This window comes from Nilaparvata lugens, chromosome 7 (assembly GCF_014356525.2).
Source record: "Nilaparvata lugens isolate BPH chromosome 7, ASM1435652v1, whole genome shotgun sequence".
Classification (NCBI taxonomy): domain Eukaryota; kingdom Metazoa; phylum Arthropoda; class Insecta; order Hemiptera; family Delphacidae; genus Nilaparvata; species Nilaparvata lugens.
In genome coordinates, this window is record NC_052510.1 from 9,052,943 (window position 1) to 9,076,718 (window position 23,776).

General features: G+C 35.4%; 2 protein-coding genes across 3 annotated transcripts in view; both read right to left on the reverse strand.

The window, feature by feature from the left end:
* The window catches only part of LOC111057644 (spectrin alpha chain, non-erythrocytic 1-like), a 404,931-nt gene that overhangs the window by 275,676 nt on the left and 105,479 nt on the right, over positions 1 to 23,776 (reverse strand).
* LOC120352545 (protein transport protein Sec16B-like) lies at positions 3,616 to 12,768 on the reverse strand. Of its 2 annotated transcripts, none has more exons than XM_039433622.1 (7): positions 12,578 to 12,768; positions 11,057 to 11,174; positions 10,205 to 10,428; positions 8,866 to 9,105; positions 7,297 to 7,383; positions 5,902 to 6,076; positions 3,616 to 3,943 (listed from the first exon to the last, which is right to left on the reverse strand). In XM_039433622.1, exons 1-7 carry the CDS (start codon positions 12,692 to 12,694, stop codon positions 3,759 to 3,761), a joined length of 1,146 nt encoding a protein of 381 aa, XP_039289556.1. In that variant the 5' UTR covers positions 12,695 to 12,768; the 3' UTR covers positions 3,616 to 3,758. The 2 variants fall into 2 exon arrangements, with proteins under 2 accessions (XP_039289556.1, XP_039289555.1); XM_039433621.1 differs by having other exon boundaries at positions 5,902 to 6,079.

Below are 23,776 nucleotides of genomic sequence, written 5' to 3' on the forward strand. Positions count from 1 at the left end.
AGAGGTAGCATAAGAAACCTAATATAACAGCAACATTTTCATACATCAACATCTTCCCTTAAAACTGTTCGATACATTTTTTTTATCATTTAAATTGGATAACCGTTTTAAATGTAATTGTTGAGATCACGATAAGAGTGAGAAAAGTGGCAACTGACATTTTTAAGTGGTCTAATAACCAGTTATGGGTCGTTAAAGTGCTAACTCAGTTTTCTTTCCAATCAAAAACGGTTTCGACTATATTAACAGAACTTCTCTCAACAATTCAAAAAATGTATCTTTCCAAACTGAAACATTTTATTCCCCATATCGTTCATAAAAAAAAGTAACATTTTTTTGAATTCGATAACTTGTTTATTTTGGCATAATTCGCGAGAAAACGCATGTTAGAACAAAGCCAATGATATACTGAATGTATTAAAAAAACTCCAATGGAAAATTCGAAACCGTTTATGATCTGGAAAGAAAACGGAGTTTAACACTTCAACAACCCATAGCTCGCTTATTAGATCACTTAAATATTTCAGTTGACACTTTTTCTCACTCTTATAATGATCTTAAAAATTGTATCGAAAAAGATTATTCAATTTAAATAAAAAATGTTAACCAAACAGCCGTAATCAAAATTCTACTGTATTTCCCACTGGTTTTTGCCAATAACAAAAAATATAACAGTGAAATTTCCAGACATCAATATTTCCCTTTGACACTCATTTAAAACTCTACAGTATTTCCGACTGTTTTTTGACTGTATGGCTTCAACGTTCCTAACAAGTCCTCCTTTGTCAGATTAAACTCAGTCATTCACTTGCACAGGAGGCACAATCCGTCTATTTGTAACAATGGGCTGGTCAATAGGATAGGTGCCACCAAACACAATTTTCGTATGCTTTTTAGCCGACGGTCTCTGATACCCGAACAAACTATGACGCAGCGATTGCAGCAAGTGACCGTGCGAATTTCTCCAGTCGCCGTCGACCGAATGTTGGTTGCCCGAATTCTGACACACGACCAGCGACATCGGTCGCGTCAGGTTTCCGTCCTGATGCATTCCGACATCACTTGTCCGAAATACACCTCCGCCATGACAGCTGTTAATCAAGTCGGGTGGAATCGATTGTCTCTGATTGTAACACAAGTTAGGTCCCGATGTTGCACAATAATTTTCAACACCTCTTAGATTCATTTCAGCAGGTAAACCTTCGGACCCTTCATGACACAACCTTGCGACATCACATGGTTTACAACCGACATTATTCTCAACCCCGGAATTTGCATTTCTTGAAATTTCACTGCCCCCTCGATAATCGTCCATTCTTCCATGTCGACAACTGTTGCAGAATTCGTTATTACGGCCACTATCAGCGCAACTGTTCAGTGAGGCTAAATACATAATTTGAGAGTTGTTTAGACCGCCTTGCATGTGACTACTACTTACAGGATTCGGCTTGTCTTTGGCTGTCTGTTGATGTCCATATCATCCACAGCAGAGCAGCAATGCACAAACATTCACTATTTAGAATTTTTTTCTTAATCATAGAGTAGATTTTCATCATATTTAAATCAAATATGTAGTGGTCTATTAGAATACAGTTGAATTATTATTATCATATTAAAAACTGTGCTCAACGGTAATTATCAACATTTCATATGATAAAAAAACAAGAAACCTCAACATTTAATAACCTTAATTAATCATAATTAACGTCAGCTAAGGTTAATTTCAGCTTTGTCAACGACATTTTCGAGCGTATCGCTGCTGAGGCAAGCCGATTGGCTCACTACAACAAACGTTAAAAAAAAGAAAGAATGACCGGGAGTGATATTGTATCTATTCAATGCTCATAGAATCAATTGAATGTTACTATCTTCTGTATGCATTCTTCAGAGGCTAAAATGACGTTTATTTGAATGTAATTAATAAATTCTTGTTCTTCTCAACTCTTTAATTAAGAATTATTTTAGATTTTAGATTTATCTAAGTACAAAGTTATTTCTCATTAGAACTCTTTCCCCACACACAGACCTGTCTATGTGGTGAAAATTCACAAGTGTTTTATATTATTTATACATGTACTGCATTTGTAATGATTTTGTGAATAAAACTCAATTTTAAAAAAAATCTCTATTCAATTATTTTTTGTTCAACTAAATAATTGCAATATTCAATAGGTAGAAAAATATTATTTCAGTTTAAAATTTACTTTTATTATCTTTCAAATAGTATCATACAAATGAGGTATCATTTGGTATTGGTATAATTTGAACAAATTATTTCAGAATACAGACTTAATTGAACGTTGAGAAACTGCTTTGGTTGGAATTTGCACCAATTTGCTGTGATGACTATTCTTTGAGGACTTGACGAGATACGACATAAACTGGTCTATACTTACGTTTCTTCAGCTGCTATAAGTTGATATTGATGAAAATTTACAAGTGACGAACAACTATTGTATGGTCATACATTGAGAGCCAACTTGGAAGGCTCTTATTGACTTAAATGTGATGAGATTTGTTTAAAATCGAATCAACAATCATTGATTGAGCGATAGAAATTAAAATTATTATTAAAATAAATAAATTGAAATTATTATTGCGATAGAAATCATTATTATTGTAAAACATCTCATAATTGTGATGAAGAATCAATAATTCATTTACTAATTTCATACAAAAAGATTTGGCGATTGTCGGCCAATCAGACATCAATATGGGTGCCATGTTGTTGCAAAATCGTTGTGTATTAAAGGAGCTATTAACTACAAACCAATTCAGTTGAAAGTATCCCAAAAATATACATGAGCTTTTCAAATAATTTAATGAATTTGTATTAATAACCAGTTTCAATACAGGTCACAGGAGCGTCGGTAATTGAGGGTATTAGGCTCAACTCACACTTACGCGATTCAGGTCGAGAAGAGACTGCGACTCTTCTAGTCTCTTCTCGACGCAGCATTTGTTTCCAATGGTTACGTCGCGGAGACTAGAATCAACTGATCTGAGTGTCACCATTTGGAACACATGCTGCGTCGAGGAGAGACTAGAATCGCAGTCTCATCTCGACCTGAGTCGCGTAAGTGTGAGTTGAGCATTAGATTCCCGCAATCCCACAAACACATTAGTGTTTGATGCATGTTTGGATTGTGAATTGGAGTGTAAATAGAAAATGTAAAACAAAGTGAAATATAACCTAGAACATTTTGATTGTTGTATAAATTAGAATTGGAACCGTTTTGGGCTTTGGCCTGTGGTACTTTTCTAGAAGTTGTATAATTCTAAATGGTTGAATAAAATAAATAAGTTCAACTCTAAATCATAAAATTTAAAAATTTTATCAAGAGAAGGGGAAACGTTGGGTTTGTTCTAAGATCAAGTTCAGGATGATGGTGGCACCTAATAAATAGAATTCCCAGTTGAATTTTGTCTTTCACATTATCTCATCAAGTAAAAAACTTGTGAATCACAAACGTAATCTTAAACAATAGAATAAAAAATAGAATTTCAGACTAGATTATTAGAGTTCACATGTTGCTTACATTAAACATTGAAATAACAGATAAAATACGTAAAGATGGAGTAATGAAAAAGTCAACATACCTGAGTTTTATTATCAGTGAGTGGCTGGGGAGGTTGCTGATGATTCTGCTGTTGTTGTGACGCACTATTGTAGTAGGACGATGGCCCAGAGTTCAACGTGATGCCACCTGTCGAGTACCCAGCATCAGTTGGCTGATGATTCATATCATGCTGATGATTCATGTCGTGCTGTTGTTGCTGATCTTGCATGCCATACTGCTGATGCTGGTCCTGCTGATACATGTGCTGCTGATTCTGCCAGGAGTTGGTGGCTGGCTGCTCCCATGGTTGCTGCTGCTGATTTGGTTGCTGAGGAATGCTGCTGATTGCTGGTCAATGCCGTAAGTGGGCGGTGATGTATAATCTAGAATATAATACAGGAAAGAATTGGCTTATACACGTACTGATAGGGAATCCACGAATGACGCATCATCACGTCTGAACTACTGAACTGATTAACTTGAAATTTTGCATACAGATTCTCAATTTACCGAGGATGGTTATAGAACTATTTTGAATTCTCTATGATTTCAGTAGGTTAAGTTTTCAGTTTATCAAGTTTTTGATTAATCCTTTGCACAGGTTACCTACTAGTCCAGAAAAAAAACAACACTAGAATGAATTATGTGGATCCAGTCGAATTATGAATGATTAATATGTGAAACTCAATATTCTATCTTCATTATAATTGATTTAAAATGATGAAATACGATGATGAATTTATTGAAAGAGCATATCGTGTGATTGGATAACCCAGGTATATTTCCAAATTCCACATGAAAAATATATGGTCCAAAAAAATATGTATATACTCTTTGAAAGTGAATATCTAAGTAAAACACTGGCAGCAATCACAGTTTGCATGCAAACAAGGTCTATAAAAACCAGGTCAAGACACCCGTGTTCCTTATGGAGCGGCCATTTTGTGGGGTTTTATGGCGGGCACGCCACTTCCTTGCCACTTGTTCAGGATGAGAACGGTCCAACAGATTGCTGAATGAAATATAATGGGATTCTAATGCCACTGACTAGCCCTTCTGGTTGTGCATTGCATACGCCACGCCTCCGCCACGTCCGTGCCACGTCTCTACCCGACGACCGTTCTATGTCAACTGGGCCTTACTTGGTGTGGTAGTATGATTTATTGTTAACAGATAGTGTGACATGAGTAGTCTGCATGCCAACTGTGACAGCTGCCAGTGCATTACCAAGATATTCACTATCAGAGAGTTTATACATTTTTTGGATCCCTCTATATTTTTTATGGACTATGATAATATATTTGTTACTTGTATAATGGTTTTTAGCTTTTAGCGCTGAAAAATTATAAATCGGGGAAGTTGATTATTCAATTATCATTAGATTCGAAGTGTTTGATATTTGTATTTTCGTTCAATAAATTATTATTATCAGCATATTTTCATTATCTAAGATTTCTAAACTATAATTGATTTAAAATCATCACTTATTTCTTCATAACTGACTTTATTTTCTCTCTCAAAACCAATGATCAACTAATCATCATCCGACTCATTGCCCACGCAAAAGCCTGGAGCTAATGTGAGCACAGAAAAAAATGTTCATATTCAAATATTACCTATAGTGATGTCTACGTTATAATGGCAGTGTTTGATTTGCAATGGTATTGCTATCCTTGTCTATCATTCAACAAAGCGTATAGCGCTATCTCTTTCTCGCTTTGCTCTGTTGCCAGATCGTTTTTTAACAATGTAGAATTGATAATTAATTAATTAACAAAATATTTCATCTCAATTATGAGAATTCATTATGTGATTATTGAAAAATATAATTTCTTGCTTAATAAAATCTAATTGATTATTTTAAACGAGAATGAACCGATAATATTACATCAATAAACCTGTATCAGCTACTATCTATAGAAGATCGATATTACAAGACAGAGGATCGGCAACGTTTTTCTCCCATCTTTCTCCACTGCCATTATAACGTGGACCTTACTATAGTATCAGTAGCAATTGAATAATATAATGGCAGTATCTCTCTCTATTAATTCAATATATTTTTAAGACAGAGGATCGGCAACGTTTATCTCCCATCTTTCTCCACTGCCATTATAAAGGTGCGTACAGATTCACGCGCCGCGAACATGAGCAATTCACTTTTAATCAGCTGATGCCAAGCTTTTTATATCTGTATCTTACCGTTTCTGTAAAAATACAGATATAATCAGCTGATTAAAAGTGAATTGCTCATGTTCGCGGCGCGTATATCTGTACGGACCTTGACGTTGACCTCACTACACCTGTTTTCAAAGTACCTGTTCGTATTCAAATTACCTACCTGTTTGAAACTGGGACTGCTGATACGGCTGCTGGAGATTGCTGATCATGGGAACCGCATTTGGATTCAGCATGCCATTGCTATCAGTTTGGTCATAAGTCATAGGAGGCTGCTGCTGCTGCTGACCCCAGCCATGCAGGTTGGTGTTGTCACCGTACATCGGAACCTCCATTCCCTGCTGAATACAAAGAAATAGTTCAGACATTTGTGCTCTAAAAAATCTAAGAAGAAATTCTAATTTAAGTAAATCTAGAATCCCCTGCTGAGTAAATGGAAAGGGATCAGACATTTGTGTTCTATAAAGTGCATCCTGAATAGACTTGGACATAGTGAATCTTTGAGCAACTCATCCATGGGCTATATATGTGCAAGAAAAAATTAGGATATTTTGAAAGATAGAAAATATCGCACTTACTTCTGGGAATAGCTGATACAAAAGATTTGAAATATTTTGAAAGATAAAAAATATTGCAACAACTTCTGGAATTGGCTGATTTGAAAAATCATCATTTAAGATGCGTGACGGAGATCACATCACAGATACTCATATAGTGAGATCCACTTTCAACTGTCAGCATCAGTTAAATGAAAAGCGTTTATGTTATTCATGAAGCAAGTTGACTGCCCTATGTGAATATCACTAAAGTTATCTTAAATGAGGTGATATGGGGAAAGATAAATCTAAATGAGTCCCTAATGAGTTAAAAAAAATTATTCGTATGACTTTTATTGGTGGGGAGTCCCTGATGGAAGTGAAGGATTAAACTTCATTCAAGTAATGAGAAAAATTAATCTCTTCTATTTATAAAGATATAATATTCATTTTCTAAATGCATTGTCATCAAGTCAAAACTGATATAATAAAAGCTGAATAATGAAGCAATTGTTCATATTAATTTTCTAAATTTGATGTCATTGAGTAAAAAATTTATATGATAAAAGCTGAATATTAAAGCAATTGGTTTTCTCAAATTGAATTTCAACATTTTATCTCTTTTCAACAAATGAGAAACTTGTATTTTGCTATAAGCTTTTATATTTAATACAGAAATACAATAGGGAGTGTATTCAAAGAGCTTTTGTTAATTTATAACAAAATTTAAAAGGTCGTATTTCTAAACATTCTTAGCGAAGCAGGCTTTGGTTGTGTATCAACGGCAACCAATCAGAATCGTGAAACCAACTACAAGATTAATAATTATTGATCTACTTGTTCGATCAAGCGTGCTTTGCTAAGAACATCCAAAGAATCGTTTATAAATAAGACTTAAATAGAGTCTCAAAGCTCCTCATAAACAAATAAGAGTTTGATAGTAAAACATGTACAACACATTCCATTTTAGTTAACTTTTTCCCAAAAGTTAACATAATTTTACTAACAGAAACATCAATTACCTGATTGGAATTCAAGTCAGCTCCAGACGTTGACACAGTTGATGTTGAGATCGCGCGGCTCATGTTTGATGTTTGCAAATTAGTTTCCTAAAACAAACATAGATTAATAATTCCATTTTCTCAAATTCAAAGTTATAACCTACAGTATTAGCTATCTTATGATAAAGGATGACCAATACACAGAAATTAAATTTGAAATTGCATTTGTTCAAATGCTAATGAATAAATAATTATTATTGAACGAAAATCGAAAGTTGAATGCTGTGAACCACCCGGAAGACTTCAACTTATGCTACTGCAAATATTGACAACAAGGTGAACAGCTAGAAGGAAATTTAATGAGAGCTACTATACAAAAATAGTACCTAGGTAAAGAACCGGGTTCGATTCCTGAGCTGGAAGATAATTTTTGGATAATTTGACCGAGCGAAGTGAGGTGTAAGATTCAAGTCGACGGTTTGGCATTTCTCTTAATGTTTAAATGTTCAATGTTGCGCATTTACGGCGAAACGCGGTAATAGATTTTCATTAAATTTGACAGGTATGTTCCTTTTTAAATTTTGCGTCGACGTATACACAAGGTTTTTGGAAATTTTGCATTTCAAGGATAATATAAAAGGAAAAAGGAGCCTCCTTCATACGCCAATATTACCGACTATAGAATTATTCATCATAAATCAGCTGTCTAGTGGACTATATTACTACCATAGCCACCTCTAATACAGAGGTATTCAAAAACATCGAACATCTTGAAAATGTATCTTTCCATCAACGTTAGTAGACGGTTGACTATAATACTACCCGTTCAAAAACATCGAACATCTTGAAAATGTATATTACCATCAACGTTGTAGACAGTTGCAGCCAGACCTGATAACAGCGCTCACACCCACATTCCGGGACGACACGTCACGGTAAGATAGGACATACAATACCAGATATAGACAAAACCTCAGAGACGACATTCATCGAACTGGTATGTATGAGAGGGAGGTAAAGAGTGCAGGAATTCGGCTTTATAATTCATTGCCAACACGCATAAAAGCTCTTACAGGTGAAAAGTTCAGAATTAAGGTGAGGGAGGAGTTGTTGCAGGTTTGTCCTTATTCCAGTGAGGAATTCTTTTTGCATTATAGAATGCAAAGATTGACGACTTAGATTATAATTGACAAATCCTTATACCCCTTTCATAGGTGGTCAGTGGGATGAAAAAAAAAAGGAAAAAAAAGCTTTATGTTTATTAAGGATTTTAAATTGATAAATTATTTATTAATTTTTGAGAAAACATAACAACAGGTCAATGTAACTTACTGAGCGCGAGGTCTACTGTTCACAGAACTACTAGTAGTAGCTCTCATAGAATTTTCTTCTAGCTGTTCAACCTGCTGTCAATATTTGCTGCAGCAGGAGTCTTCGGGGTAGTTTACAGCATTTAATTCTGGATTTTCTTTCAATAATAAATTATCACAATAGTTATGTAAACTTTATTTAGTAAAAAATACATTGAACCATAGATTTAATTAGCAGCTCTCGATAGTGTTTGCTTATGATAGGCGGGCCAGTACTCACACTGATATCGTCGAGCATCTGCTTGAGGTTGGCCAGCCAGTCGGGATCAGTGTCTGGATCGGTGCAGAGGGGGTCGGCCATCTTGAGTGCGTCGGCCAGTTCGGCTACCCTGATGGCCAGCGGCCGACTGTCGGCCAGCGGTAGATTGGTCAGGTCGATGGCCAGGTACTCCAGGTGCTGCAGTGCCGCTGCCAGCCTGTTGCATTCCGCTAGGCGCACGGCTAGCAGGTACTTGTAGGTCTGCAATCAAACATTATGTATGTTTATGTGGATAATTTCCTTCCATATTTGATGAAATGTAGTGTGAGAAAAATTGGTTAACTAATGAATATGGTTGGTTGTGAATCAAATGAATGAATGATACCAACCATATTTGTAAATTTACTAACCATACATGACATCGTGGTCATGCATGACCAAGCGCGCAGATGAGAACCAAAATCTGGAGAGCAATAGGAACACTCACACTGAACGCGTGCACTTGCTGATGGCGTTCAGTGTGAGCAGCTAAAGACAAGTCATAACGTGTTCCACTCGTTCAAGATTTTGTTTTCGGCTCATACATGATCTGACGTGCACTTGCAGATACACGCATCCAATGTGATACCCTAAAAAATTTTTATCGTATCTAGTTGATAGAGAATAATTATTATTTTTAATCAAAATTCACAATGGTTATTGATTTCGATACGCTTTCGATTGTTGTGTATATTGAAAGGATGGTACCAATATAATTAAAATTACTTATTACTCAATAATTTTGAAGTCATTTGAAGTAAATACAACATGATAAAGTTGGATAACCAAAACTTCACTTTGATGAATAGTGAAGAGAAGAACTACAGGACTATAGTTTTTAATTGAGCTGTGTCAATTAAAAAGATGCTGTTGATATAATTGAAATCAATTACAATATATTTATAATCTGTATATTTTCAGACTTAAATTTATTCAGTGACAAAACATAAACTTTAACCTGGATTCGCACACAAAGTGACAGTTACTAATGAAAATATAATTATTGTTCCCACGAGTTCTAATAAAACTATTCCCACTCAGAATGAGTATGAATAATCACATTATAACTCATGGGAATTATATTATCACTGTTCACTGTCACTGTCGTGTGCAAATACAGCTTTATTCTGCTACTATATATATCAACATTTTGGGAAAGGGACAGTTTTGGGTTGAGTCTGTTACCCAATCGTTACCCTTACCCAATACTCCATATTATGTGTATGTTATTAAACATAGTTGGGAGGCTGTTATTTTTTAAAAGAAATAGTACCAACATGATTGCATTGTCCTAAATTAATTGGTAAGTTGGCGGGCTGACCTGAAGAGCAGGCATAACAAAGTCCTTCTTGTTGAGACGCATGGCATACTCGTAGCAGAGCGAGAGCATGATGGCGCGACAGGTGGCGAACTGAGTAAAGGGCAGCTGATGGGAACTGCCCAGTAGCACCAACTTGGCAGCCCCGCTGCGGTCCGTGTAGTCCGAGAACTTCACCTGCGCCGTCAGGTAGCAGAAGTGCGACGCGAACAGTCGACCTCGGTTTGCTGCAAAATCAAATCAAATTGATAGGTGTAAAAATTGAGAAATCGATGCACCCTTTTTTCAACTTTATTTCATTACTTACATGTCTCGTCATATTATTGCCACTTTTCAAGTGAGTGAATGAAATAATTAACGTTAAATGAATACTTATTGATAAACCTTGATTTCTTTTCTTTCGTGTAGTTTAGAATGAAGATTTTTCGTGTAAGAAGCTATGAGCTGTATTCAACTTCTAACAGTGAGTATTTTCTCCTTTTGTTGATGTGGATATGAAATGAATTTAACTGCGAAATCTGAAGATCGACTGCTTTATTGATAGAATTTGAGAATTTGTGTATTCAATGGGTTTGTTTGTATTATAATGTAATGTTTTCTGACCACAAAATAAGAAAAAATGAAACCTCTATAAGCATGAGCATTAGACTGAATAAGATGAGTTGAACATATAAAGAATAAAATTTCAAGAAAGTGGCGAAGTGAAATAGATTAGAGAGTCGAATTTATCATTTTCAATTACTTACTAAATATTACTAATTACTGAAGATTTCAATACTAATATGTTGGCTTTGTATCCAGTTAAATTTGAATTAAAATTTGTTTATAAATTGAGTTTTACTTGAAAAGCCTCACCTAATGAGTCTCCCAACGTGATAACAGACTTTCTATCTAGATCGGCATTTCCCGACGGATTACTGAGCATCATGGCTAGATGAGTTCTCCAGTCTCCCCACTTCTTATCAGCTGCACACTGTAACATCAAGTTTTGATTAGAACACCAATAAGATCGATTTAACATTGAACTAATTACACGATACTTATTCTACTAGTTCATGGATTTGCCTGGTTCACACTATCGCAAAGTCCCTAGCCAAGTGGCTTGCCAAGTCACGTTGAATGCTCACGTTGGTTTTTCCATCCACACTGCAATGTGACCATTTGTGGATGCTCGACTGGTCACTTGCCTTAATTCGACAAAAATCGGAGCGATGGCAAGCGAAGGCATGTGAAGCCGAGCGTTTGCAAAGCAGCCATCCACACACTCATTTGCACGCATATTGTGCGAGAGTGTTGATGCTGCTTTAAATGTAATAAGTAATGTTAGGCCAACCACTAACGTAACGTTTCACCGTATATTTTCGACTGTACATCAACGTTAGTACCAGTTGCTTCGACATAGCAACAGAGATACAGTCAAAACGTTCAGGTGAAAAGTTACGATAGTCACAAAACATCCAATGTTCTTCAACTGAAGAAATAGGAATTGTTTTCATTGATCATCACATATTTCATCAGCTGTGGATAACGTTAATTTCACTTAGTGCCGTTTGCACAGTGTCAGCTTAAGGATGTTCGGTACACCTTTTTATTTTTATTTCAATTGGATAATATTTTTCAATATAATTGTTAAGATCATTATAAGAGTGAGAAAAAGTGGCAACTGAAATTTTTAAGAAGTCGAATAAGCGAGTTATGGGTTGTTTAAGTTCTAAACTCCGTTTTCTTTCCAGATCATAAACGGTTTCGAATTTTCCATTGGAGTTTTTTTAAATACATTCAGTATATCATTGGCTTTGTTCTAATATGCGTTTTTCGAGATTAATGCCAAAATAAGCAAGTTATCGAATTTACAAAAAATGTTACTTTTTATTTATGAACGATATGGGGAATAGAATGTTTTAGTTTGGAAAGATACATTTTTTGAATTTCTAAGAGAAGTTCTAATAATACAGTCGAAACAGTTTATGATCTGGAAAGAAAACGGAATCTGGAAAGTTAGCACTTCAACAACCCATAACTCGCTTATTCGACTTCTTAAAAATTTCAGTTGCCACTTTTTCTCACTCTTATAATGATCTTAACAATTATATTGAAAAAGATTATCCAATTGAAATAATGAAAAAAGTGTACCGAACAACCTTAAACTAAATTTCATTTTAAACTAGATTAAATCCATATCGATTCTTGTTCGTTATAATGTGGTTCACTTTGAGATTCAGCCACCAGCTGATTAAATTTCGTTCAAGCGTTGACTTGGCAAACAGCCATTAATATCTTTCGAATTGATCAAAATGATAAATGATAAATGATGGATTATGGATTATAAATTAATTATATTTTTAAAAACTAAAAGTTGAAATATTATAAACTTACGGTAGCAGCTTGAGGTTCTCTGCCGGACATGGTCTGATAGAGAGTTTGCAGAGGATCGTTGACAGCCAGGCCATTGGCAAACCTCAGTACCACGTTGTTGTAGGTGCGAGCGTCCATCTTGTACGCCAAGAAGAACGCGTGGCCCCAGATTTTGTTCTGTATTGCCCATTCTGTCAATCATAAATTAAAAAATGCATGAAATATGTATAAATTTGATCAAGAAATTAGGAGAGTACTCGATTAAAGAATAATCCAAGAACTCAGACTTGGAAATACGCATCAATAGACCAGAAAATAATTAAAAGACGCAGTAACCCGGACTCATATCATCAATGTTTGATTCATGTTGTAATTAATCAGCGATTTGAGATTAGAATCAATGGAATGATTTTCTTTAATCGACATGTTCGTGTGGAATCAATAGTACTAACTACAAAATAATGAAATATTGATTGAATTGCGTAATTGGCGTAGGCTTGTGAAATTTGAAATGAAGATCAACTATTTAGGCCATATTCTATGTTCATTTCAGAAAATATGATTTTGATGTTGACTCACATGTTCAAGTCTGCTTTATTTGGCTTAAAGAGTTCGTTTTCGAAGGTACAGTATCACCGGTTTTTAGTAGCAGAAAAGAGAGAAAGGATGAATTGAAAATTTCCAGTAAAAAAATGGGTCTCGGTTGATCACATTAGATTATTCATGTAGAATACAGTAAATGCTGGCTCGAATATAACTTTCCAATAAATACCGACACAACAAAGCAAAGTAACGAATGAATTTTACACAATATGAACTAGGCAATCATTTAAGGATAAGGAGATAAAATGCTATTTGATGATAATACGATTTTGTGGTGTATCTACAGAAGTCGGAAAACTTTTAACTTATCAGTGTTTATTCTTAGAAACTCATGGATATTTGTACGGAAGCTGAAATTTTAAACTATTTCTCGTCACTGAACCATCAGCACTTATTGTACAGTACTTACATATTGCACGTATTCACTTCTTTATATTTAACCTTTTAATTTTTTACTAATGCATTAATAATGAATATTTTATTATGGTTTCAATAAAAACATAAAAGGGTGCTGCTGGATGATTATTTTATTTCAGTGCACGTATTGTAAGCTACAGTTGTTGTGTGAGATAGTAACTTATAAATGTAACCAAGATAGTTCCATACTAATACATACTAGATAGTTCCATAGTATGGAACTATCTTGGCTGGATGATTTATGGTAGTATGAAAAGGCTGGATGATTTTAATTTTATTTCAGAGCACGTATTGTAAACTACAGTTGCTGTGTAAGATAGTAACTTATGAATGTAACCAAGATAGTAACTTATACAGTAACTGTATTTCAAATTAGTGTACTCACCCCATTAAGCCGCACCACCAACAATATCAAATCATACAGCAGCCGCTCCGAACTGCGCGTCGACATCTCACTGCGCCGTTTCAGATACTGCACAACGGTGCTCTTATGGGTGACTCCGGCCGTGAAGGGGCCCGGGCACTCCAGCAGTTCAGCCAGATCAGCATCACAGCTGTCGGCTCCGACCGCAGCGGCAGTCAGCTGCAGCAGCGACACGGTCGCAGTCGTGTCGTAGTCGGTCGGCCACACGACCGACAGCTGGTTCTGGCGACTGAGGTGCACTCTGGTGTGCGACCCGATGAACAGAGGTGGAGTATTGCGCTGAGACTCCACTTCTTCACCAAAGTCGTCTTCGTCGCCCGTCTTGCTGATGTCGTTTAGCGAGCGATCTCTGCAGAAATGAAGAATCCATTGGAATATAATAGAATAAAATTAGAATAGCTTGGGATTGAATATTCTTATCAAGCGTCCCCTAGACGGTCAATATTGTTGTACAATAATATTATAATAAACACCTAGGTGTTTATTCTAGTTATGTGGCCTGTACTAAAAATTCACATTTTGACCATGATATTCCTTCTATGTTGAGCTGAAGATTTCTCAGCTTGTAGCCCTTAGAAGGGCTGTTATTATTAGGCCTTGTTAGCATCTTTTTGCTATGAGTTCGTAGAAGGATTATTAGGGAGTTTCCCTATGTACGCCTAACTGTTTGCTCTTTCTGTTCACTCATTGCAGTGGAAATGACACGTTCAATCTTCATATTCGATCATTGCTAATCTAATCGCCAATACCAACACACCACCATGGCAGTAATCTTTATTATCACCAGTCCGCCATGGCATGTATTCGATTTAGCTATTTAGTGGCCAACACTTCTAATTCATCTGCCGCCATAACGTTAATAAAACATGAAAATCCAATCAGTCAACGGATGTAATAAATTTATAGGTTATGTGCTCTAACCGCTCGTCTCGAGACGCCGCTAAGGAATTCCACCTTTATTTAGGAAAAACTGCTAATTTTGGTGAGCATGGTACTGACGTGTGACTATTACTGCACACAGATGTGGAGGTTCTGGGATACGGTAAATTGTCCCAAGCGGTAAATTGTGACAAACGGTGGAAAGTTCCGCGTCCCATGGGAACCATATTGACAGTCAATGTTCCAAAATCCAGTTACCGGTAAATTACTCCTGCCTCGCACCGCGGTGTCAGAGATTGTACCACAATCGCAGAGCTGTCATTGGTCGTTAAGATGGACCGTCTGCACATGCGGATAGCTTGTCTACCATAGCATAGCCATAAAATATATAACCAACAAAATTATGTTTGATAACCGTTCGTTGAATGATATTTTCTCTATAGAATATTTGAGAGTAATGAAGTGAAAGAAATGCACACTTTTCTAGACTCTAAGTTTGTAAAACAGCCTTTCTTCATTCACGCAGCTACTAAACGACACATTTTGGGGGAAATCAACTTCATAAGTGCGCGCCAAAAGCTTGAACCAAAGATTTTGAAGTGGCATTCCATGGGAACATTTTGTAGCAGTCACGTGATTGTACAATTTACCACTGGAACTAGAACAATTGACCAGTTTATCGTGTTCCCAGATCGTGCCCATGACTTAAATTGACTCATCTGCTTTATAATAGCTTTTGTGGTGTAATACCATTGTTATTATTATTATTGTTATTATAATTGTGTTGTGGTGCAGCTGTGCTGTAGTGATTGCTCATGGATCCATTGTTTTTCAAGTTATGTGTGGATTGTAGTGTGTAGTATAAGTTTTATCTGCTATAGTTGAGTTCTACAACTCGTATTTTCATGTTTTAATTAATAGCGACGATTGTCTCATGTTTTATGGCAAAAAACGATGATTTGATTTGATTGTTGGTTATATAAGAGTAAGTAGAAGCTACAAATACTGACGTGTGACTGTTGGTGCGATGCGCCTGCGCAGAGCTGCGCCCCGAGTGCACACTGGCACGGTCAGCGTCGTGGTGAGAGGTGACCGCAGTGCTGCCACCTGGCATCGGTTGCCCGTACTGCAGCTTGCCCGCCATGTACTGCTCGTACCAGCTGGCATAGCGCTGCGGGTCGGTGCGACGCATCTCCTCGTAGTACTGCTGCATCTGGTAGTAGTACTGGTATGGGTTCACTGCGCCTAACAAACCGTACATTAAATTCGTCACTTGTCCCAGAAACATCGTTTATTGACCAACAAATGCAAGCAGACTAGGGGCTACAAAACTACACATAAAAATCGTCATTTGCCCCAAAAACATGGAAAATTGTTTTTAAATTAACCAACAAATACAAGTAGGCGAGTTCACTGCACCTACAAACCACCAGTAAAAATTGTCATTTGTAACAAAAACATGCGAAAAACGTAATGAAAACACAAAAAAGTGAAGAAATATCAGAAGTTTTTTTGGATAAACACAAAAACGTTTCAACACCAAAGGTCTAATCTTCAGTGTGACAGAAACTTGTAGGTTAGACCCATAGGTGTTGAAACTTGTTTCTGTTTTTCTCCAAATCAATTTGTAATAATCGACTACATCTTTGTGTTTTCATTATGAATTAACGTCACTACATTTCAACAACACTGTGTAGTCAGAAGATGGAAAATATCTTGAATGGACCAACAAGTACTAGAGTATATTTAATGAGGATTCCCACAAATCAGTGGACACTTTCACTGATGAAAATAAAATCCCCGTAAGTTTTAGTATGACTATTCAAACTTACTCGGACGTGCTAAGTAGGAATCGTCCCATTATAACTAATCGGATATTGATTATTATAAATTTATTATTCATTATTATTTTGATTACCAATTTTTAAAAGATAACTTATCATTGGCATTGGCACTTTATTGTATGGTTTTTGTGAGATCTTATTGCCTACTTTTGTAAATTTTGATACAAAAACAAATTTGAAATGCAGGTTTTTGACTACTTGATATATTCAGAATATCTTCTACGATTTTATCTTCAATGCAAAGTTTTATTTTCAAATAAAAACTAGATCTATGCTTTGATAAAAGGTGCAGTCTGTAATTATATTCTAAGATGGACTGAAACATAATTTCATTAAATTCTTCAATAACTAAGTCAAATTCATTGAAATATGATCATTTAATTTCCATTTCATTGGCTACAGTAATGATAAAGAAAGATATTCGGATCTTAATCTTTCTAAATTCAAAATTAATTGTTCCAAGTGTTTGTGTTTTGTTTCAATGTGGAAATTAGTGAAGAATTGGAAAGTCGCACATAACCTTTATTTGGACAATTTATTCTATGAAATTGGGATGAAAAGAAGTTTTGGACTGTAGTCTGCTTCTTTGTCCTTAAGTTGATTGTAAATGATGAATAAATATCAATTAAAGTCAAATGCAGCGAATTGTTTATAAGAAAGATAACAGCTTGTAATTATCTAAAAAAAGAAGCGCTTGTGCTTTTCCCTGGAATAAATGATTGAAATTAGAAATATCTATACATACATTTATTCGGACATTTTATTATTTTTATCAAAATCTGGGAACAGAATAGTTTTGGGCTATGCCTGTTGTTCTATCCCGATCATATTCATATGATCTGTAATTGTAACAAATAAATAAATAATACTTCATGTACATGATAACCGCAATGTCATGATGTCATTGATTCATAAAATATGAAATTATACAGCAATTCATTATATTTTAGATTAAATATGTTATCAACAAATCTTTACTTGAAACACAGCCAGTTTTGTGTTACCTGTGTATGCATGAGAACACCATGAAAACCAGTTTTTTGGACTCAGGGGACCTTGAAACGTATAGAAATTTAGAAATTGGGGTACCTTAATTTTTTTCGGAAAGCAATACTTCCTTTACCTATGGTAATAGGGCAAGGAAAGTAAAAATCTACACTTATGTATGTATATAATAATCGCACGATCATGATGATATCTATCATAAAATATGAAAATATACAGAAATTCATTATATTTTAGATTTAATATTTTATTGACAAATCGTTACTAAAACACAGCCAGTTTTGTGTTACCTGTGTAGGCATGAGGACACCAAGGACAATTGCATGCATGATTCGAGGAACAATTACTGGTAGCCGATTGACAAGGATTGACACTAGGGCAGCAGGGAGGAGGTGGAGGAGGAGGCTTAGGCTGAGGTGGAGGCATACGTTTCCTCAAAATCCGTCTTCTTACACTTGACGGTCTGGCAACCTTTGTCGTCGCATAGAGGAGGAAGGAGAAGGAGCCTTTGTCGCCGACATAGAGGAGGATGGAGAAGGAGAAGGATTGAGAGAGGAGCAGACCTGGTGGTCGGGAAACCAGTTGGATGGATTGAGCTTGATCGGAGTGAGCGTTGTCATACCTGGGTCCGGGTAGTAGGCGTTGCTATGGTGACGTGGTGTGGGTACAAAGTCACGTGGTGCGGCCTGGCGACGGTAGTCGGAACCTGATCGGCTGGTAGGCCTAGACCTAGGAAGAAAAATATAAAAAATTAGAAGCAAAAACCAGTTATCGTCCAATAAATAGTCAAATATTTTATTCACTCAAAATATACAGGATATTCACAAAATATAAAATCTGGTGTGGTGCATCACACAACTTTCTTGTCGTTATGAAAATGATCACCTGACGCTAGTGTTCACGCGCATCTCAAGTCTACTATCAAAGATTTGAGCCAGATGGTGACAGGGCAATAACGCTGGAGACACACGAGGTCTGCTATCTCTCATAGTGAATCATTTAATAGAATCAACAGTTGCCAACAGTTTGCATTGGATAATAACATTTTCTCGAATTTCGAGCTTATTTTTGACTAGCGTCAGGCTCGCTTCGCTCGCCATATCCGTAGCCAGGGGCTCCGCCCCCTGGACCCCCGACTGGATCGTCCAAGAATGAGATCAGCAGGCTCGCTTCGCTCGCCTGCATTTTTCATTTTTATCATATGTTAGGACAATCCAGTCGGGGGTCCAGACTAAACGTCTGGCCAAACGGATATGGCGAGCGAAGCGAGCCTGACGGCTAGTAATATAATATTCCCAGGATTGAAGTAGCAGTGCCCAATCAATTTTTCCGCGATAAATGCATTTAAATCTTCAACTTGGTGCCAATCTAACAAAATTATTAATTTAGTTACCATTTAACAACTGTTTCGAAGAGGTACTCTCTATAGAATAAAGTTCTAGTCTATATTAACATATGGTATGGACAAAGTCAACTCAACTTAATGCCAACCTGACAAACTTATTAATTTAGTTGGCAGTTAACAACTGTTTCGAAGAGGTACTCTTATCTAGATTATAGTTCTATAGTAACATATGATATGGAAATTTCAATTAATATTATTATTGATTGATTGATTGAGTACTTTATTTATGTAGATTACAATATATACTGTCTTATACACTTATATACAATAGCTTACAATACAGCAAAATTATAGATGAATTTACATGATATAGACTAAGAAAATATTTATTGAACTGTATATGATATGAAAACGCAATTTGTAATATAATAACCATAGATAATAATTATATTGTTATGCATCTACATAAATTGGCGGAGCTTTGGACATATCGATGTCCATTCTTCGGAAAGAATATTAAAAATATCCTCCCCATTATTAAGAGAGAAGAAGAAGAATATAGAATATAGGATATAGGGAGAAGAAGAATATACATGCTAAAAGACGAACTTTAAACCCTTAAAAACAACCCTTAGAGTTAAAATATTTCCAAAAGATTTCTTAGTGCGCCTCTAAAGGGCCAACTGAACATACCTACCAAATTTGAACGTTTTTGGTCCGGAAGATTTTTAGTTATGCGAGTGAGTGAGTGAGTGAGTGAGTGCCATTTCGCTTTTATATATATAGATTTTAGGTGAAAATGTTACTGAACATTAATTGTAGTGATTCTCATGCTCAATCTTTTCCACTCAAAATTTTTGTTTAAATTGTCTGAAGCCTGATAATTGAGAATCTAAAATCAAACTTTGCATAGATGGGACGGAGCTCCTGAAATTTTTAAAGATATGGGCCTTGTGGCAGTTGATAGAGCTTATCGATGACTATTTCAGGTATAACTTTAATCAAAATCGTTGGAGCCGTTTTCGAGAAAATCGCAAAAAACCCTGTTTTTGACAACATTTTCGCCATTTTAGCCGCCATTCTGAATCGCATTTGATCGAAATTTTTCGTGTCGGATCCTTATATTGTAAAGACCTTACGTTCCAAATTTCAAGTCATTCCGTTAATTGGGAGATGAGATATCGTGTACACAGACGCACATACACTCATACACACACACACACACATACAGACCAATACCCAAAAACCACTTTTTTGGATTCAGGGGACCTTGAAACGTATAGAAATTTAGAAATTGGGGTACCTTAATCTTTTTCGGAAAGCAATACTTCCCTTACCTATGGTAATAGGGCAAGGAAAGTAAAAATGACAAGTTTAGAAAGTTATCGTTCACTAAATAGTCAAATATTTCACTCAAAATATACAGAATATTCACAAAATATAAAAGGACAAGTTGAATAAGTTATCGCTCACTAAATAGTCAAATATTTTACTCAAAATATACAGGATATTCACAAAATATGAAAGGAAAAGTTTAGAAAGTTATCGCTCACTAAATAGTCAAATAGTTCACTCAAAATAAACAGAATATTCAGAAAATATAAAGGATAAGTTTAGAAAGTTATCACTCACTAAATAGTCAAATATTTCACTCAAAATATACGGAATATTAACAAAATATAAAAGGGCAAGCTTGGAAAGTTATCGCTCATTGAATAGACAAATAGTTTATTCACTCAAATAATAAATACAGAATATTGACAACATTTAAGTGGTTTTAATCTTTATTTTTGTAATTTGAAGTTTGTTTCATGTTTTTACGAAAGTTTTAGGTTACTATCAATATATCCAAATTAAAATTGTTTGTTTTTATTCTAATTTATATTTTCAATTGTGATTTGGTGTTGAAATTGAAATAAACATAATCTATGTATAATATTTGGACAATTTGAAACTGAATTAAGAAATTGAAGAAGTTTTGGGCAATAGCCTGTTTTTTCTTTTCCGATCATTTTATTGTCTGTGCTAACCTAATAAATAAATAAAATCTAAAAGGACAAGTTTAGGAGTGAACAAGTAACTACTCACATAAAGTTTTGGACTTTATTCGTTCGTAGAAAGAATAAACAACGAACGATACAATTAGTGATAGAGCTCAACTGACAAAGCATCGTAAACTAACAGGCATGTAGTGGAAATAAATACAAGTATTGCAATAGATTATACCCAATCTAAGCATTCTTTAGATACTGCATTAAGCTACGAGAATGACAGTTCATGCTATATTTTTCAAATTGATTATGATTATTTATCAGACTAATGTTCTAAGGTTTATCGATTGAATATTCATTGTCTATTCAATTCTGTAGTCAATATCCACACTTGAGGGAGTCTTTAGCATGTTTGCCAGCACTGAAAGCTGAGAGTATTTGAGGAAATTTATAGAAATTGGGTGATTGCAATAACAAGTTATTTCAAAACTGGGCGTAGTCGCAGCAAAACAAATCTTTATTTTCTCATTTCTTTAATTGGAAACGTTTTTCCTTTTCGAAATGTAACATTCCTAAATATTCAAAATAGCTGAGACTTTACACTATTTTATCTTCATGTTATTTTGTGTTATTTTTTATAGTTTTTCGAAATTCAATTTAAACGTGGACTGCGACTACGTCCCGTTTCGGAAAGCCAATTTATGACTCCAGCTTTAAAATCTAGAACTTAGCTAAATCCCGAGCTCGGAAACCGCCCCTTAGTGTAGAATCCCTCCAAATCTTGAATGATAGTGATATGTAATATTAGAAGCTTTGTAATTGCTATTGAGTAATATGAGAATTGTCTAGTAAGTATGATACATTATGAAGATGAGACAGAAACTGGAAAATTTTCTCAATCCCATTCATGTTTCACACATTTCAATGGTCTGTAAGTTCATATTTTGTTACATAAGGAATACAGTAATAACTATTAGAAAAATCTGTCAAGAAAAAAGTAAAAAATCGTATGAGAATAAATATTTGAGAGGAATTCCTCAAGAAACTTACCTGTTTTCACGCGAATAGTAGTCTTCTCCTCTGTAATCATAATGCATTCGCCTATCTCCTCTACGTCTCCTATAATCAGAAACAGAATCATCGATAATTGTGACAAGAATTCAGTGAAGTCTAGATCTTTAGAAAACTATATATTTTCCTGCTAAAATGGGTGAGTAAATCAATAATAGTTTGGATTACTCGAAAATAGATGGTTTTTAACCTTCCGGCAGTCGCGCTGTTGTAAAAAGTACAAAACTATTGCTGCACAAAATTATTGAATGGGGTGGTGTCAGTGAATGAGTCATCTATGCATTCCAAAACTTTTTCCCCATCACTCCACTGAGTTGCAGTATCAACTGAGCAATGGTTCAGTCTTTAGGTGCTATTTAGTCGAGACAGTGCATAAGTCGCACTGTGCATAAGAAAGGGAAAGATTACGGGGATTGTAAACGAACCAATAACACAGAATTGATGGCTTTGCTTGATGTACCTTATTGGGCTATGAAATGGTAATCATCCAAATGTTCTTAGGCGTAAAATAATCCAAGAAGATTGAAAAAGTAATTATACAATTAATTAATATGTTTTGACAGTAAATAGAGTACATAACACTTGGAAAAATGGATGTTGCAAAAAATACAACACGCGACTGCTCGTGTGATGAGTAGGGCGCGACTACCGGAAGGTTAATAATGACTGTGAAAACTATCAACCCGGCTGACGGCTTCGGCTAAGCCTGAATAACATTTTTTACTTTGTCGAAAGAGAACATATTATGTTATTTTAAATTTATTTTTCACACTAGGTGTCTTTTTGAATGAGTTTACATTTTCTCTTTTTGTATTATGTTGATAAAGTTCTATTCTATTCTAAAATAGCAGATGGAGTTTTGAACAATACCATCTAAACAAACACCTGGAAAACAAACGATTGACGCATCTGATTCTGTCTTATAATACATCTCAACTACTCTAGTCATGAGGTAATAAGTTTACTTTCTTCTGACAAAACCAGAAATTCGGACAACACTTGGGATTGTCCTCTGATTGGCTGAGAATCAGCTGTTGGTAAAAATTAGCCAACCAGAGAATCAGCTGTTGGTAAAAATTAGCCAATCAGAGGACAATATTCTGAATGTCGCCCGACAATCGACAATCGGTGAGTGTGAAAACGGCCAATGTAGTGAATTGCTTTAGTGGGCTGAATACCTTACCAAGTCAAAGAAAGTTATAATGTAATCAAGTCAGAATGTTCAAGATTATTCTTGAAAAAAATCCCCAATCGAATAGTGATACCCATCGAACAATATTTTCCAACAACCCCATTCTACAAATAAACTGTATTTGTATTTCTAAATCTTGTGGAAGATTGAATGACCCCGGTACGGTAGTAATTTCTCAAGCAAGGCTACTGTATCATCCAATGAGCAGCTACCGACAATGATGCTGAGTACTTTAAAGTGAAATATGAATGGAATAATATAGTCCGAGAGATATTGCTTTTATCATGAAGAGGGAGACCAGTTTTTCTCCTTCTACAGTTTATAAATTTAACAGAGTAGTGGAGAGGAGTAAACATGCTGCGCACAATTGTAGGTATGCTGCGTAATTGTAATTATTGTGCTGCGTCACAAAAGTAGGGAGAATGCTATTAGGTAGTGGGAATGATTAG